The following is a 19,834-nucleotide window of genomic DNA, read 5'->3' on the forward strand; positions in this document are numbered from 1 at the left end:
AGCACCACAACTGTTTTAAGGTCCCAAACCTTCATCTTAAGGAATCCAAAAGCATCATGGTTGTATCTGCATAGGGTTGCAGAAGTCTTCTGTTAACTTTTGTTTTCTATGGGAAATTTCAAACATATACAAGATTATTGTATAATGACCTGTGTATCAATCACCTAGCTTCACCAACCATCATAACCAATCTTGTTTCATCTCTACGTCCCACCCATCCACCCTCATAATTATGTTGAAGCAAATCTCGAACAACCTATCGTTTATTCATAATTATTTATATCTCTAAAAGATAAAGACTTTATGAGCATAACTACAGTACCACTATCTTAACTACACAAAAATTATCTATATTAAATATCCAGTCTGTGTTCAAATTTCCCTCTTTGTCTCATAAATCTCTCTTAAAAGCCAGTTTGTTTGAATGAAGGTTCAGTTAGGTAACACTATGTTGGTCACTGGTTCAGAGCATATAGTACATCCTTCAGGACAGCATACCACCCTCACAAGGTGGTGTATTGTAGCTGACGTCCTAGAGTCTTCAACATGTTATCTTTTTATGGATGGTGGGTTACATAAGATGTGAGTCTCATGGGCCTACACCAGTTGCATTCTTTGGTCATAGAATAAGTTCCTTAATAAGAAGCAATATTGTATGGAATACCATGGAGGTGTGTGAGGCATTCAATAATTCTAAGAATAGTAATGCTAATAGAATGAGACTTTGGGAAAGCAAATCCAAAACCAAAACAGCTGTCTCTTCCAGTAAGACCAAATCACTCTTCCAAGATGATAGAAGTCCAGTGTAGTTGGCTGATCCCTCCAGGCTTTGTATAGTACAAAAACAGAATCTTTCACATTATGACCCTTAGTAGGAGGCATGCTTCTACATCACACAATGGGAGCCTGAATCTAGAGATGCCTGGACATTCTTGCCTTCTTCTACACAGCTAGGACACAGGCATGTGATCTCAGTTTGGCCATTCATATCATCCTACCTGAGACTACTACTTGTTCTTAATATAGTACCAGTTTTGAAACTCACATAAGTCAGTTAATGTAAATTTTGATTGCTGTTTTGTAGAGATCATCCTGATGTTCACAGATACAGTGTGGAGACTGTACAGTGGTATCCTCATGACACTGGCATGTTCACATCAAGCTCATTTGATAAAACTCTGAAAGTATGGGATACAAATACATTACAAGTAAGTACATGAAAGCATTTGCAGATTGCTTTGTAGGATGAAGGAGAATTTAATCCTAAACCATTTTAGTATGATTATTTGCTGAGATGTCATATATGTTAGATGTGAAAGCAGTACAGCGGTTAAGAAGAGCTAGACTGCTTGAATTCATATCCTGGCTGTGCTGCTGACAGCTGTATGACATTGGGCAGATGTCCAAACCTCTGTGTGTCTTTCTCATCTGTAAATAGGAATAATGATTATAGTATGGTTGTGAGGATTAAATGAGCCAATATATGTAAAGTACCTAGTACAGTACATAGCATATAGTAAATGCTCAAAAACTATTAGCTAATGTTATTATCCCTTCGTGAAAACTACTATGATCTAGTAATCTAAAGTAGAAAATTGGATTTATCTTTGATTGATCTAAAAACTTGAAGGAGAAAGCTGTTAATACTGTAGCTTAGTAAAGGCAAGCAATGGATAATAGTTTGTATGACATTTGGTCAAATTTACATTCCAAGTGCTAATCTTTTCTCTGAGCTCTACTCTGATATTTCTCTGCTTTTCTACAGTACCTCTATACTTAAATGTGGTGTCATCCCTTCAAACTTAACATGGTCCAAACTGAACATGATCACATCTCGTTAAATTTAGTCATAAAATCTTAGCAATCCTTTCTGCAAACTCTCTCATACCTCTCTTTTCTATTTCCCTTGCGTTTACTGCACATCTAGACTGCTAAAATCACTGCCTTACCTTCTACATTTTCTACACTAAGTTCTACCCCACAATTAATCTTACTATAAAGCAGTTTCATCATGTCGCTACCCAAACCCTCTAGGGATTCCCATTGTCTAAACTCAGCCTGGCAGTCCAAGTTCTCCATGACTTCGGCTCTTGTCCCTTCAATCCTACGTTCTACCAGTTTTCAACACAAATGCTTTGCTGCAACTAAATTGATCATATTTTGAATCTGTTGTACTCCCTACCTCAAGTCCCTTTCCCTTGCAACTTTTCCCTTCTCCTAAGGTCACATCTTTTTTTACAATTACATTGAGCCAAGACTGCAGATGCCAGAGTTCTAGTTCCATTCTGCCACTTATGAGATTTGTTGCTTTAGATAAGTCATTTAATTTGTTAGCAAAGGTCTCTTCAGCTATAAAATTAAGGTGTCAGACTAGATAGTGTCTAAGGTCCCTTTTAGTTCTATCATGCAGTTTAGTGATTTCAGCTTCTGGAGTACATATTAACCATTATTTTACTTTATAGCACTATTTTCTGTATTCTTATTTCAATACATTCTCATACTACTTTATAATATCATTTTCATACTTGTTTGTCTTATTTGTTGTTCTAGATTGTTACTTCCCCAAAGAAAGTACTATATCTTATACATTACTAAATTCAGTGCTATGTACAGTAACTGCTGAGTAAATGCTTTAGGGATGACTAACAATGTATGTAACTGGCCACATATTAAAAAGTAATAAAATCATGAAGTGTATTATGATTCTAGTGAGCAAAACAAAACAGTGTTGTGTATATAAATGCAAATTTAAAAACTTCTAATAATTCAAACTAAATAGATGTGTTTTTTTTGACCTTGCTACATCAGAATAGTCCTATTATTTCAGATTTATTTTTATAATAAAGTATATTTATTTAAAATACATGTCATTGAAAATGAGAATATATTTTAACAATTAAATGAATGTCATGAGCTTTCATTTCTGACTATAATGGAATATCTTGTAGCCAAACCAGCACCTCCATTGAGAAAAGCTAGATAAAGCATAAACAGACATCTAGTTGAGGGTTTTAGAAAGCTGCCAAGAAATCTAGGAATTGAGAATCAGATCCTAGAGAGAACACTTACAGAAATGCATTCAACTTTCCACACTTTTTCTCTTTGGACATTTGTCATTAAAGTAGGGCAAGAGACTGAGAAGACAGGCATTGGATAGCTTCTAAGAGGCAGATAAATGAGTGGGACTTTAGTCAATTTCATAAAGCTAGAGAGACAGAAATTGGAATGTGGGCTGCCAAGACAGCCAGAAATTAAAGGGTCAAGATCACAGAAAGAAGAGAGATGCAGAGAAATCAGCCTAACTTCTTGCACTGGTTTTTTCTTTGAGATATTCGCTGACCAAGCTATGCGAGACAATAGACTTGAGAAATGAAGCAGAAGACATTTGAAGAACAGCAATTTTCCCCAGTCACATGGTACTGGAGAGAAGAATTGTAGTGCAGTACTTGCTAAGTAGAAGGGGGCCTAGGAAAACAGCCAGGCTCTTAGGGCACCTAGAGGGGTATACTCTAATAATGGGTACAAATAGGAGGTAGATGGAGCCTCTGGTAGGCAGCATCATGTCCTGCTCCCAGATGTCTATGTGCTAATCTCTAGAACATACAAAGGGGAATTAAGGTTGCCAATCACCTGACCTCAAGACAGGGAGATAATACTGAATTATCCTGGTGGGCCCAACGTAATCATAAGAATCTTAAAAAATGGAAGTGGGAGGCAGAAGTAGACGGGATAAATTTGACTGGGAGAATTGCCAGAGAAATGTAAAATTGCTAGCTTTGAAGATGGATTAAGGGGATCACAAGCCAAGAAATGTGGGTGGTCTCTGGAAGACGGAGAAAGTATTCTCTCCTAGAGCCTCCAAAAAGAATGCAGCCTGTCAACACCTTGATTATAATCCACTGAGACCTATGTGAGAATTTTAACCTGTAGAACAGATTTATTACAGATAATAAATCTGTGTTATAAATTACTAAGTATGTGGTAATTCCTTACTGCATCAGTAGAAAATTATCACAGAATTCTATGATAGCAGACAAGCTTTATGTTTGAATTGATATGATCTTCCCTCTCCTACCTGCCAAAGAGAGACTGGATCTTCTCTAGAGGAGGATAACATAATGCAGAATCTCTCCCAATTTTTTCTATGTAATTTCTAGCACTCAATCAGAAACTTACAAGCTTACCAACAAATGAGCTTAGGAGGAAAAACAGACAATAGAAGAAGACTGACATCTCCAGGCCTAGATGCCTTTACGAGTAAATTATTCTAAACACTTAAGAGATAATACCAATCTTATACAAATGCTTCAAGAGGAAAAAAAGAAACTTTTGTAAACTTTTTTTATGGGGCCAGCATATCCATGATTTCAAAATTTACAAGGACATTATATGGAAAATTATAAGCCAGTGTCTCTTACAAATATAAATACAAAAATCCTAAATCAACTATTAATATGTAGAATCTAGCAACATACAAAAAGAATAATATATCCTGAGTGGACAAAAACAAGGTTGTTTTAACATCTATAAATCAACTAATGTAATTCATCATGTTAATAGAATGGAGGGGGAAAACTACATATTAGTCATCTCAATAGATACGAAAATTTTGAAATAAAAGTCAATATCCTTTTTTTTTTTTAAGAGACAAGAGTCTTGCCCTGCTACCCCAGCTAGAGTGCAGTGGTGCAATTATAGCTCACTATAACCTCAAACTCCTGGGCTCAAGGGATCCTCTCAGCTCAGGCTTTGAAGTAGTGAAGGCTACAGGTGTGCACCACCATCTCCGGCTAATTTTTTAACTTTTTGTAGAGACAGTATCTCTCTGTCTTGCCCAGGCTGGTGTCAAAATCTGGCCTGAAATGATCCTCCCACCTTGGCCTCTAAAAGTCTTGGGATTACAAGCATGAGCCACCATGCCCATCCTCATTTTTAAAAATTCTCTGCATACAGACACACATAGGCTCAAAATAAAAGAATGGAGGAAGATCTACCAACCAAATGGAAAGCAAAATAAAGCAGGGGTTGCAATCCTGGTCTCTGATAAAACAGACTTTAAACCAACAAAGATCAAAAGAGACAAAGAAGGCCATTACATAATGGTAAAGGGATCAATTCAACCAGAAGAGCTAACTATCCTAAATATATATGCACCCAATACAGGAGCACCCAGATTCATAAGCAAGTCCATAGAGACCTACAAGGAGACTTAGACTCCCACACAATAATAATGGGAGACTTTAACACCCCACTGTCAACATTAGACAGATCAAGGAGACAGAAGGTTAACAAGGATATCCAGGACTTGAACTCAGCTCTGCACTAAGCAGACCTAATAGACATCTACAGAACTCTCCACCCCAAATCAACAGAATATACATTCTTCCCAGCACCGCATCGCACTTATTCCAGAATTGACCACATAGTTGGAAGTAAAGCACTCCTCAGCAAATGTAAAAGAACACGAATCACAACAAACTCTCTCAGACCACAGTGCAATCAAATTAGAACTCAGGATTAAGAAACTACCTCAAAACCGCACAACTGCATGGGAACTGAACAACCTCCTCCTGAATGACTTTGGGTACATAACGAAATGAAAGCAGAAATAAAGATGTTCTTTGAAACCAATGAGAACAAGGACACAATGTACCAGAATCTCTGGGACACATATAAAGCAGTGTGTAGAGGGAAATTTGTAGCACTAAATGCCCACAAGAGAAAGCAAGAAAGATCTAAAATTGACACCCTAACATCACAATTAAATAACTAGAGAAACAAGAGCAATCACATTCAAAAGGGAGGAGAAGGCAAGAAATAACTAAGATCAGAGTAGAACTGAAGGAAGTAGAGACACAAAAAACCCTTCAAAAAATCAATGAATCCAGGACCAGGTTTTCTGAAAAGATCCACAAAATTGATAGACCACTAGCAAGACTAATGAAGAAGAAAAGAGAGGAGAATCAAATAGACGCAATAAAAAATGATAAAGGGAATATCACCACCGATCCCACAGAAATACAAACTACCATCAGAGAATACTATAAACACCTCTACCCAGATACACTAGAAAATCTAAAAGAAATGGATAAATTCCTCGACACGTACACCCTCCCAAGACTAAACCAGGAAGAAGTTGAGGCAATAATTAATAGCCTACCAACCAAAAAAAAGTCCAGGAAGTTGAGGCAATAATTAATAGCCTACCAACCAAAAAAAAGTCCAGGACCAGACGGATTCACAACCGAATTCTACCAGAGGTACAAAGAGGAGCTGGTACCATTCCTTCTGAAACTATTCCAATCAACAGAAAAAGAGGGAATCCTCCCTAACTCATTTGATGAGGCCAGCATCATCCTGATACCAAAGGCTGGCAGAGACACAACAAAAAAAGAGAATTTTAGACCAATATCCCAAATGAACATCAATCCGAAAATCCTCAATAAAATACTGGCAAACCAAATCCAGCAGCACATCAAAAAGCTTATCCACCATGATCAAGTTGGTTTCATCCCTGGGATGCAAGGATGGTTCAACATACAGAAATCAATAAACATAATCCATCACATAAACAGAACCAATGACAAAAACTGCATGATTATCTCAATGGATGCAGAAAAGGCCTTTGACAAAATGCAACAGCCCTTCATGCCAAAAACTCTCAATCAACTAGGTATTGATGGAATGTATCTCAAAATAATAACAGCTATTTATGACAAACCCACAGCCAATATCATACTGAATGGGCAAAAACTGGAAGCATTCCCTTTGAAAACTGGCACAAGACAGGGATGCCTTCTCTCACCACTTCTATTTAACATAGTGTTGGAAGTTCTGGCCAGGGCAATCAGGCAAGAGAAAGAGATAAAGGTATTCAATTAGGAAAAGAGGAAGTCAAGTTGTCCCTGTTTGCAGATGACATGATTGTATGTTTAGAAAACCCCATTGTCTGAGCCCAAAATCTCTTTAAGCTGATAAGCAACTTCAGCAAAGTCTCGGGATACAAAATCAACATGCAAAAATCACAAGCATTCCTATATACCAATAACAGACAAACAGAGAGCCAAATCATGAGTTAACGCCATTCTCAATTGCTACAAAGAGAATGAAATACCTAGGAGTCCAACTTACAAGGGATGTGAAGGACCTCTTCAAGGAGAACTACAAACCACTGCTCAATGAAATAAAAGAGGACACAAACAAATGGAAGAACATTCCATGCTTATGGATAGGAAGAATCAATATCATGAAAATGGCCATACTGCCCAAGGTAATTTATAGATTCAATACCATCCACATTAAGCCACCAATGACTTTCTTCACAGAATTGGAAAAAAACTACTTTAAAGTTCATATGGAACCAAAAAAGAGCCCGCATTACCAAGACAATCTTAAGCCAAAAGAACAAAGCTGGAGGCATCACGCTACCTGACTTCAAACTATACTACAAGGCTACAGTAACCAAAACAGCATGGTACTGGTACCAAAACAGATATATAGACCTATGGAACAGAATAGAGGCCTCAGAAATAACACCACACATGTACAACCATCCAATCTTTGACAAACCTGACAAAAACAAGAAATGAGGAAAGGATTCCCTATTTAATAAATGGTGCTGGGAAAAGTGGCTAGCCATATGTAGAAAGCTGAAACTGGATCCCTTCCTTACACCTTATACAAAAATTAATTCAAGATGGATTAAAGACTTAAATGTTAGACCTAAAACCATAGAAACCCTAGAAGAAAACCTAGGCTATACCATTCAGGTCAGAGGCATGGGCAAGGGCTTCATGTCTAAAACACCAAAAGCAATGGCAACAAAAGTCAAAATTGACAAGTGGGATCTAATTAAAGTAAAGAGCTTCTGCACAGCAAAAGAAACTACCATCAGAGTGAACATGCAACCTACACAATGGGAGAAAATTTTTGCAATCTACCCATCTGACAAAGGGCTAATATCCAGAATCTACAAGGAACTTAAACAAATTTACAAGAAAAAAACAACCCCATCAAAAAGTAGGCAAAGCATATGAACAGACACTTCTCAAAGAAGACATTAACGCAGCCAACAGACACATGAAAAAATATCATCACTGGTCATCAGAGAAATGCAAATCAAAACCACAGTGCAATACCATCTCACACCAGTTAGGATGGCGATTATTAAAAAGTCAGGACACAACAGATGCTGGAGAGGATGTGGAGAAATAGGAATGCTTTTACACTGTTGGTGGAAGTGTAAACTAGTTCAACCATTGTGGTGATTCCTCAAGGATCTAGAACTAGAAATACCATTTGACCCAGGCTTCCCATTACTGGGTCTATACCCAAAGGATTATAAATCATTCTTCTGTAAGGACACATGCACACATATGTTTATTGTGGCACTATTCACAATAGCAAAAACTTGGATCCAACCCAGATGTCCATGAATGATAGACTGGATTAAGAAAATGTGGCACATATATACCATGGAATACTATGCAGCCATAAAAAGATGAGTTCGTGTCCTTTGCAGGGACATGGATGAAGCTGGAAACCATCATTCTCAGCAAACTATCACAAGGACAGAAAACCAAACACCACATGTTCTCACTCATAGGTGGGAATTGAACAATGAGAACACTTGGACACAGTGAGGGGAACATCACACACTGGGGACTGTCATGGGATGGGGAGTAGGGGGAGGGATAGCATTAGGAGAAATACCTAATGTAAATGATGAGTTAATGGGTGCAGCAAACCAACATGGCACATGTATACCTATGTAACAAACCTGCACGTTGTGCACATGTACCCTAGAACTTAAAAGTATAATTAAAAAATATATAATAATAAAAATAAAATTCTCTGCATACTAGGAAGAGAAATTCCTTAATTTGATACAAAGTATCTATTTTTTAAAAAAACTAACCATTATATTTGGTGGTAAAATGTTGAAAGCTTTCCCTTTGCATTATCCCCATTATTTCCTCTGTTCAACATTGTACTGAATGTCCTAGTCAGTGCAATAAAGCAAACAAAGGAAATAAAAGGGATAGGAACTGGACAGGAAGCATTTAAACTGTCATTCACAGAAGATGTGATTATGAACGTAGAAAATTCAAAAGAATCTATATCCAAATTATTAGAATTAATATAAGTAAATTTAGCAAATTTGCTGGATACAAGGTAAATTATATTTCTGAATTCCAAACACAAGCAATTATAAAATGAAATTTCAAAACCAATATTGTTTACCATAGCATCAAAAATCATCATATACCTAGTAATATATTTAATGAAAAATATACAAGACTATTCCGAATACACAGAGAACTTTAGAACATTATTGAGAGAAATTAAGACCTAAATAAATGTGGGATATTCCATGTTCAAGAATTAAAAGGGTCAGTCTGGTAAAAATATCAGTTCTACCCAAACTGATCTATAGAATCAACGCATTTTCTATCAGACTCTTAGAAGATTTCTTTTTTGAAAATTGACTAGCAAATTCTAATGTTCATATGGAAATGCAAAGCAGCAGGGCACTCTTGAAACAAAAGAGTGAAGTTGGAAGACTTCACTATCAGATATCAAGACTTACTATAAAGTTATACTAGTTAAGGCAATGTGATATTGGTAAGTAAAAAAGAAAAACACCACACAGTGGAACAGGATAATCAAGAAATGTACCCATTCATGACATTAATTTGATTTATGATAATACAGGTAACCCTTGAATAGTGTGGAGGTTAGGGAAGCTGACCTTCATCACAGTTGAAAATCTATGTATAATTTTTGATTACCCCAAAAGCTTAACTACTAATAGCCTAGTGTTAATTGGTAGCCTTCCAGATTACTAGTCAATTAACACAACTTTGTCTGTTATATGTAATATATACTGTATTCTTTTATTATTTTTTTTTTTTTTTGAGACGGAGTCTTGCTCTGTCACCCGTGCTGGAGTGCAGTGGCCAGTGGCGCGATCTCGGCTCACTGCAACCTCCGCCTCCTGAGTTCAAGTGATTCTCCTTCCTCAGCCTCCTGAGTATCTGGGACTACAGGCGTGTGCCACCATGCCTGGCTCATTTTTGTATTTTTAGTAGAGACAGGGTTTTGCCATGTTGGCCAGGCTGGTCTCGAACTCCTGACCTCAGTTGATCCACCCACCTCGGCCTCTCAAAGTGCTGGGATTACAGGCGTGAGCCACCATGCTCGGCCTATATACTGCATTGTTACAATAAAGTAAGCTAGAGAGAAGAAGATGTTATTAAGAAAATCATGAGGAAGAGAAATATATTTACTACTAAGTCAGTGGAAGTGGATCATCATAAAGGTCTTTATCCTCATGATCTTCACATTGAGTAGGCTGAGGAGAAGGAGCTGGAAGAGGAGGGGTTGACCTTGCTGTCTCTAGGGTAGCAAAAGGTGTAAGATTTGGAAGGAAAGGCAGGCACGCTTGGTATAACTATGGAAATACATTGTAATTTTTCTGTGTTCTGCTTTATTTCTCTAAAAATGTTTCTATTACAGTACTGAACCTTCTTCCACTATTTGCTTTAGTTTCAGAGGCCGTATCATCGAAGGGTCCATGTCATAAGAGTCCTTTGTGGCTTTTTGTTGTTGTTGTTTCAGAATAGGGCATTTTTGTCTGCATTTAAAACTTGTTCAGGCAGATATCGTTTGTCCTCGATGATTTTCTTAATGGTGTCTGGAAACTCATCTGCTGCCTTTTGGTGGGCAGAAGCTTCTTATCCTATTATCTTGACTTTTTTAAAGCCAAAACTCTTTCCAAAATTATCAAACCATCTTTTTCTGGCATTAAATTCTCCAGCTTTAGATCCTTCACCTTCCTTTGGCTTCACATTGTCATATAATGACTATACTGACTTTGCTTTTTAAAAGTCATATTAGAGTCTACATATAGATATGCCTTTCTTTTAACAATCCCGCACCCACATAAAAGCTGGATTTTCAATAAGAGGTCAAAGGTATTTCACAAAACATACAAGGTTTTCACACCTGCTGGCATAGCTGCAGTGACAGCATCATAAATTTTCTTTTTTCACAGTGGTTCTTATGCTGGACTCATTTATCTTGAAATGGTGGGCAACCACAGCTGCACACTTCAGTCTATGGTACATGTCAAGCAGTTCAGCCTCTTCTTATAATGTCGTGACTTTTCTCTGCTTCTTGGCACCACTTGCAGCATCACTAGTGACACTTTGTATGGGTTCCAAGGTGTATGATACGTGAGTTTTATCTTGACAAAGCCATTATTTAAATATATATATATATATATGAATGACCCCCAGGTTCTCTAGCTTGGCAATTGGGTGGATTATATTGTTACTTAGTAAGATATGGAAGGGTTGGAATGATGAGTTCAATTTTCGATTTGTTGAGTTTGAGGGATTTACAGGAAATCCAAATGAAGATAATCCAGGAATCTATCTATACATACCCAGAATTCAGGAGTGAGGTCTACACTGAATATACAGATTTGTGCCTCACTACATATTGAGTGTCCCTAATCCAAAAGTTCAACATTTGAAATTTTTTGAGTTCTAGATTTGGAATGCTCAACCAGTAAGTATAATGCAAACCTTCCAAAACCAAAAAAAAAAAAAAAAGTCTGAAATCTGAAACATTTCTGGTCTCAGTTACTTTGGATAAGGGATACTTAACCCATAACATACAGATGGCATTTGAAAGGAGTGCATAGAACAAGACCTTGAAGACAAAGATAAATAGTTCAGAAAAAGGAAACCAAAGTCTGCTAAAGGTGATGGAAAGATGTAGCCAAGGAGAGAGAGAGGAAAATCAGGAATATATGATACAATGGAAGCCTGTAAAAGATTGCTTTAAAGAGAATGGGAGTAATCAATTATGTTGAATGCTACTGACAGATTAAATCAGATGAGGACGATATTGGTAATATTGGAAGAGTAGTGTGATTTAGAGTAGTGCACTAAAAATAAGATTGCAATTAGTTGAGAAATACCTGGGAGATAAGGAATTAGAGATAGCCAAAGTTTCCTTTGGATTTGAAGAGGAGGAAAGATTAGGGAGAATGTAGGGTGAAAATGCTCTTTGCTTTTTTTGTCTTAGGGAAGGGGTGTTAAGATGAAAAAGACTTGCACTTTTGGGAATGAGCCAGTGGGGACAGAGGTTATAGATACCCAGAAGATAATCTATAGGGTGAGATTTCTGACCGTGCTGAAGGGAATCTGGACACAAGTAGGGGGATTAACATTGAAAATGGGGAGGAATCTCAAGACCAGCCTGGCCAATATGGTGAAACCCCATCTCTACTAAAAATACAAAAATTAGCCAGGCATGGTGGCGGGCACCTGTAGTCCCAGCTACTCGGGAGGCTGAGACAGGAGAATCGCTTGAACCTGGGAGGTGGAGGTTGCAATGAGCCAAGATCGTGCCACTGCACTCCAGCCTGGGCAACAGAGCGAGACTCCATCTCAAAAAAAAAAAAGTGGGGGGGGAGGAATCATGTTTCTATGATAACAGGAGTGAAGAAAAAAAAGGGTAAGTGGAAGCAAATGTGTTTGTAGGTTTGTTGGTAAGACATTAAGGAAATTCTGATTGAGTGCCTCCTATTTTCTCCTTGAAATAAAAGATCAAATTACCTGTTGTGATTGAGTGGGTATATTTGTGGAGAAGATTTGAAATGGCTGAGGAATACTGCAGAGAAGAATACTAGTGAAATATAGTGGGACTGGCAGTCATTACTGAAATCCAGAGGAAATGAATAATCTTTTATGGTGACGTCACACTGCCCTAATTATAAGATTTTTTACCTGGGGAGAGCAAGGGATTGGCCAAGTCTGGGCTCATGGGCAAGTCTGGCTCATGGCCTTTTTTTGTAAATAAAGTAGGTTTTGGACACAAATACTGAAACTGCCTTTGCAAAACTTATATCAGTGAGAAAACTGTGGCAGTAGGGGAGATCTGATCTAGCCCACCACCCCCTCTTGCCTTTAGCCTTCAAGCTGCCTGAATTATTCCTGGGCTTTGGCCAAGCTAACTTTGGAAGACATTTAGTTAATACTCTATTTTTTTATTTTATGTATTTATTTATTTATTTGTTTATTTATTTATTTTTGAGACAGAGTTTTGCTCTGTTGCCCAGGCTGTAGTGTAGTGGCGTAATCTTAGCTCACTGCAACCTCTCCCTCCCGGGTTCAAGCGATTCTCCTGTCTCAGCCTCTCATATAGCTGGGATTACAGGCGCCCGCCACCACACCCAGCTAATTTTTGTATTTTAAGTAGAGACAGAGTTTCACCATGTTGACCAGGCTTGTCTCAAACTCCTGACCTCAAGTGGTTCCCCTGACTTGGCCTCCCAAAGTACTGGGATTAAAGGGATGAGCCACTGCCCCCAGCCATTTATAGTTTAAATGATAATAGCCCTTCTCCAAAACTCAACCACCTTTGTAAAGCTAATGAGAGACCACCAGACTAGGAGGAGGAGACAAGCCTGAATTCTGCTAAAACATAGGCCCAGCAGTGGCTCACACCTGTAATCCCAACACTTTGGGAGGCCAAGGAGGGTGGATTGCTTGAGCTCAGGAGTTCGAGACCAGCCTGGGCAACATGGCAAAACCCCATCTCTACCAAAAATACAAAAATTAGCCGGTCTCATAACCTCGTCTCAAAAATAAATAAACAAGAGACATAAATGATTGCCAGCCATTATTCCAGAGGTCATAAGATTTATAACTTCCCCAATTACTCCTGCATATAACATCACAACTGTAGAACCCGAGATTGGCCTTTTGAGATATCTTTTCAGGATTTTTTCATGTCTGACACCAGTGGCTCCACCTGGACCTGCCAACTGCCCCTGTGGCCCCACCCAGAAGTGGCTCAGTGCACAAGAGGGCCATTCCCCACACCCTTATGATTGCACCCCCAACCAATCAATAGCAAGCATCCATTCATTGCCTAACCACTCCCACCCCTTCCCCCAAACTACCTTTGAAAAACCCCAAACCTACAAGACTTCAAGGAGATTGATTAGAGTAATATTAATAAATCCCATCTCCCACTTGGCATGGCTAGCCTTGCATCAGTTAAACTCTTTACTGCAATGCCATGGTCTTTGTGAATTGATTTTGTTTGTGCAGCAGGCAGGAAGAACCTGGTGAGCAGTTACAATATGTTCATTTATTGTCTATGACTGCTTTAACATTGCAGTGACAGAGATGAGTAGTTGGTCCTGAACACCTAAAATATTTACCATCTGACTTTTACAGAAAGTTTGCCAACACCTGGTGTAGATCAATTTGGACATAAGTACAGAGAAGGCAGACATTTGGGGTCACCCAGGGTAAAGTCTTGACAAGTGGAAGGATATTAGCAAAGGAATTGCAGATATTGGCAGTTGACCTTGGTATTGGTATCGGACCTTGAAATCCAAGATGGAGAGGAAGAGAAGTAGATGAAAGGAACTGATAGGGGTTCCAGAGTTTATTCAGATTTCTTGAGAGTATTTGGAGGGGAAAAAGCTGAAAATGATAGAAGATTGTGGTCATAGATAACTGAAATGTATGATTTCAAAGAAGGGGCAATTCTAGGTAGCGACAGTGTCCTGGGTGTGGTAGCTCAGGTTATATGGAACCGAGAGGCAGTGCTGGCTACATCATCCATGTAGATGCTGAGCCTCCTCCCCACCAGGGTGGGTGGAGAGGAATGAGCCACAGGCTTGTATTTTCTTAATTTCTGGGATTTATTGGGAACATATATTTTTTTCTCATAGAAGGGAAAGAATGTTGTAAATGACAGGATTTCAAATTATCAAGGTTTTTTGGGGTATTACATTCCTATGTTTTAGTTGAATTGCTAACAGTCAATTTAAAAATAGCTAAAAATTTAGGGAAAAGTAAATAGAAAATTTATTGCTCTGTTTTTATACTTAAACCTTATACCTTTTAAATGTCTTTTGATTACCAGACTGCAGATGTATTTAATTTTGAGGAAACAGTTTATAGTCATCATATGTCTCCAGTCTCCACCAAGCACTGTTTGGTAGCAGGTTTGTAAGTGTATTCTTTTGTCTTTTGACATACTGAAAACTTTCTCCTTTTTTATATCTAGTTAGTTTTGATGTAGACAGTTTAACCCAGAGGAATATCACAATTATATATATATAAATATATATATATGTGTGCTATTTATATTCAACAGATATTGTGCAAGGCAAGCAGTATGCTGTGGCCAGGATTCAGAGAATAAGAGCATATTTCTGTCTAAAGAGTTCCTTTTAAACCACCAAAGTTTCAGAGATTTTACATGAATAAAATTTGGCAACTTTCCCAATTTGACACAATGAAACAAGGAAATTATTTCTTTCTCTAAGATTGTGATTCAAATTAAGCATCAATTTACATAAAAGCACCTGCAACAAACATCTTCATATATAAGAAAGAAAAAATGATTTTCTGGTATCAGGTATCTGGGCCCTGTGATTCATTATTTCTGTGGCACCATGTGAGTCTCTACCTCTTTTATCTGTAAAGAAGCGCTAGGAACTAAGTTGTCTTGAGGTCCTTTCAGTCTGTGTCCAGTTTCTGTGAATCTGTTACTAGTGATTGGAAGTATATCATTAACTTGGAAAAACTAAGCTATTAAAATACAATGATTTGATGTCATAAAATGGAATAGAACTGTACATACATACATACACATTTACCAATATAAATTTCCTGGGTTTGATACTGTGTTTTAGTTACCTCACACATAATCATTGGGGAAACTTAGTGAAGGGTACACAGTTCTCTTTATACTAGCTTTGCAGCTGCTTGCAAATCTGTAATTATTTCAGAATAAAAAATAAATGTAACAATAGAGGTTCTTACTACTAAAATATAACTGTAGTTAAAATAACTTTTCTAAATGTAAACACTAAAAATGACAATGTATTTTTGGCATACATCTTTATATTTCTGCATGGATACAGTGAAAATGTCGTGATTACTAATGATAATGTCTTGTTTCCTTTTGACGATGGCTTATGATAAAATTATCTTAAACTGGTTCTGTTTTTACAGTTGGTACTAGAGGACCCAAAGTACAACTTTGTGACTTGAAGTCTGGATCCTGTTCTCACATTCTACAGGGTATTTTTATTTTATTTCAAATGGCAACTACTTTGAGTAAACGATTCAATAAAAAGAAACGTTACTAACAACATATTCTTTGTAAGTGACATGACTGATGTACTTTGTGCTAGTTGTTAAGAGTCAGCAGGGAAATAAAGATCCTTCTGTGCATTATTCTTATAAAACTAAACCATTGAAAAGACATTTATATGAACAATGGTCATTGGGGAAGCTCAAACAATATGAAAAATAGGTCTAACTCAAAACCTTGTGTTATTTCTACATTTAAAAAAACTAATGCAACTCACATCAGTGTATTTGTCTCATATGTATTATTTAATATTCTGGCTAATGAGTCAACAGTGTTCTTAATATTTAGGTACATTTTTTCTCAGTAAAAATATTTTAGAAAAATATATTGAAGTAATTCTTTGGTAAAGGTATATTTAAATTATTCTTGCTACTTTTATCAGTATTAGATTGTCTAATTCTAAACAAGGAAAAGATAAAATGTAATTTATATATTTTGACTCATCTCAAAGAAACACATAACAAATACATTAAGAAAAGTTGGTGAGATGGGTAGCATTTTTTGACATTATTATGAATTTTTATTAATATAAGCTGGGCAGATGGAAATGTCTGATGTGAATATTTCAGTTAGGTAAAAGTGAATTAAAATATTGAAATCACTTACTCTTTGAACTTATCACCTGTGCTTTCTAGAAAAAAACATAAATGCTTTTCTACAAGCATGAGTTAAAGTAAGTTTCTCTTATAACTTTAGGAGAAATTGGAAAACATTTTTATCCTTTAAAATGTTTGTCTTGTATGTTTTATTACAGTAATTGAGCTTGAGTTATATGGATTTACTGACATAAGCTAACAACTGTATTTAAAAAGAAAGACTTACTTAACTCTGTTTTTTCCAAAGCAAAATGAGTTCTTTTACAATAAAATACCATGTGTTAGAAATACCCCTGTAAACTTCACATTAGCATTGAAACATCGATTATTATAAATCTGAAAAATGATCATATCCATTCACATTGAATATTTAGCCTCACTTTCTTCAGAATCAGGCAAAATTATTGGCACTTTATCTTCTAATTTTTTGGATATCTTGCAAGACTTTTCATATAGTTGTATTTGCAGGTCACAGACAAGAAATATTAGCAGTTTCCTGGTCGCCACGTTATGACTATATCTTGGCAACAGCAAGGTAAAATTTAACTTATTTGCTTTTGAAGTTAGTAATTAATAATAAGCATTTTGAAAAGTCTACATTTATATAATGTATATATTTTTGCATATTTAATTATTAATTCACTCCTTTAAAATGAAGTATTGAGTTAGAAATTTTAATTCATGTCACCAAAAGAAATCTTCCTTTGTATTGTAATTCTAATCCTATCCACCTTCAAGGTGTTTCACCTTAGAACACAGAGGAACTGTGTTGTGTGGTTCTTACACGCAAATGTATAACACGGTGCTAATTTTTAAATAGAGCATTTTTATTCATTATCTTTAACCTGGAATTATTTTGAATTTGATATAACATATCCACACATTCATTGATTCAATTTTCTAATATTTAATGACTTCCTCCAATGTGCCAAGCATTGTGCTAGGGACACAGAGGTAACCAAAGCTTTGAAAAACCAACAATCTAATGATCTAATGAGGCATATAGTCAAAAATCAGTGATTACAGGGCATCCTGAAAAGTGCTTTAATAGAGGTACATCTCTGGTAGGTGTAATACAGGAAAAGAAAGCAGGATCACTTAACTCTGAGAGGATCAAAAGATGTGGGGAGGTTTATTTTTTGCTGGAGAAAAAGAGTATTGCATATTTATATGCTGGGGAAAGAGTACCAGTAGAGAGAAACAGGTGAAGATAAGAAATGGAGGGAATAATTGGTGCATTAGGTCCTTGAATACACAGAAGTGGGTAGTATCAAGGATCCAGATGAGGGTGGAGGAGACACCTAGTTTGGCACATGAAGAGCACTGTGAGACTAAATGGAAAGAGGAAAAGGTGGACGTGAATATAGTTAAGTTTGTAGCATTAGCAGAGAAGCTCAAGAAATTCAGACTTAACGGCCTCTCTTGGTTTTTAGTGGAGTAGAACTTGATGTCATCTCTTGAAAATATAGGACTGAGGATGCAATTTTGAGGAAAGATAGTATGGATCTGGAATAATAGATTGAAAGAGTGAGGGAGCTGATTAAGGGCCCATAGGATTACTGGGCAGTTGCTCCCAGTTGAATATGTAGAGCACAGCTGTACTAAGCCACAGAAATTAAAACATTAAATGAAAGAGACTTAACAATTTTCCGTGTCTACAGGAAAGTACCTAGATGCCTGAAAATTGTAGAAGTCATGGGTAAAAGGAAAAGAATCACAAAAAGGCTTGTAGGAGGAATCAAGGATCTAAGGAAGTAGAAGTATGAGAGTTAGACTAAGAAAATTTAGAAACTGAAGGGATAGGAAGTAGTAATCAAATATTTTTATATATTTTCATAAAACTTTAAGTAGAAGAAGAATTATTACAAAAGCTATTCATATTAATTTTATAAAGATCTGTGTCTGGATTTTTTTTTAAGTTGCCAGCCCTCTCTCCCTGTCACAGTTCAGGCCCCACAGAAGCTTCTGTTAATAACTGGCAGAATGTGATGTTGAAATTTACGATTTCTGAAGTGCAGCAAGGTCTAGAATGTAGCCATAAGAAGGCTAGCTGAAGAGGTATGAAGGTTAGGAGCTAGGTACTGGTTATGCTTGGGTGGCTTTTACATTTTTCATGCTTAACTTGGTTTTCATCAGATAAGAGGAGAGCTAAGAAGCTTTCCATTATAAGAATACTCCAGGAATTTGAATCAGTACGAGAATGGAACTAGTAATCAGTGTTAAAAGTTGAATATGTTCAAATCTAATCTGTTTCAAAAGAGACGTAAATCCTCATACTAATTTCATTTCCTTCACCTAGAAAGAAAGAAAACCAACTTAAGAATGGGTAATGCTAGCTTTTTGCTAACTATTCCAGTTGGCTAGGTTTGATGGTCATCTGTGAAAAGAATCGAGATTATAGAAACCAATAAACCCTGTGTGTATATTTTTTAATTATAAATAAAAAATAGGCTTATAAAAATGTAATGTAATGCTCTCTCTTATTAAAATGGCATTGATAAGCCCCCCGGGTTACAATATTGTTGAAGTCCTTGTGAGGACATGATAGCATCAGTTGAACTGATAAGGAGCACATCGGATTGCCGGGCATTTTTCTTTAGAAATAATCTAGAAGCTGAAATAGATGTCTGATCATAGATTTGCCTTTCTTCTTTTTGCTTACTTGAAAGAAAATGAAAGTAAGTGTCTAATTTCTAGGAGACATTAAATATAGTCCTCATATATCTGGCAAAGATTGATTTGAGTATAGGAAACCAAATGGAAATTCATTGTCCTCATTATTCACCTTACTCTTACCGTTTTTTATATAAAAAGGAAAAAAACCCCAAATCATATCAAATGGATTCTTGAGCAAAGTGAAATTAGTTAATTGCTTGTCTTGATAGCATTTGGATAACAAGCAGTAGAAAAGGTATGGTAAGGAACTTACTAGGAACAAGCTACAAGCCTTTCTGGTCCTTAGGAGAAAAGATGCTCATGTAATTTAAAACAATATAAAAAGCAGCAAAATTTTGTTCTTGTTATCTGGAAAAGGTTACTTTTTT

General features: G+C 36.7%; 1 protein-coding gene across 1 annotated transcript in view; it reads left to right on the plus strand.

The window, feature by feature from the left end:
- The window catches only part of LOC129467597 (guanine nucleotide-binding protein-like 3-like protein), a 52,922-nt gene that overhangs the window by 23,957 nt on the left and 9,131 nt on the right, over nucleotides 1-19,834 (plus strand). The window contains 4 exon segments of the mRNA XM_055252130.2: nucleotides 1,085-1,208; nucleotides 14,956-15,037; nucleotides 16,053-16,121; nucleotides 17,259-17,325. Coding sequence (XP_055108105.2) covers nucleotides 1,085-1,208; nucleotides 14,956-15,037; nucleotides 16,053-16,121; nucleotides 17,259-17,325 — 342 coding nt within the window.

Source organism: Symphalangus syndactylus, chromosome 18, assembly GCF_028878055.3.
Source record: "Symphalangus syndactylus isolate Jambi chromosome 18, NHGRI_mSymSyn1-v2.1_pri, whole genome shotgun sequence".
Classification (NCBI taxonomy): Eukaryota; Metazoa; Chordata; class Mammalia; order Primates; family Hylobatidae; genus Symphalangus; species Symphalangus syndactylus.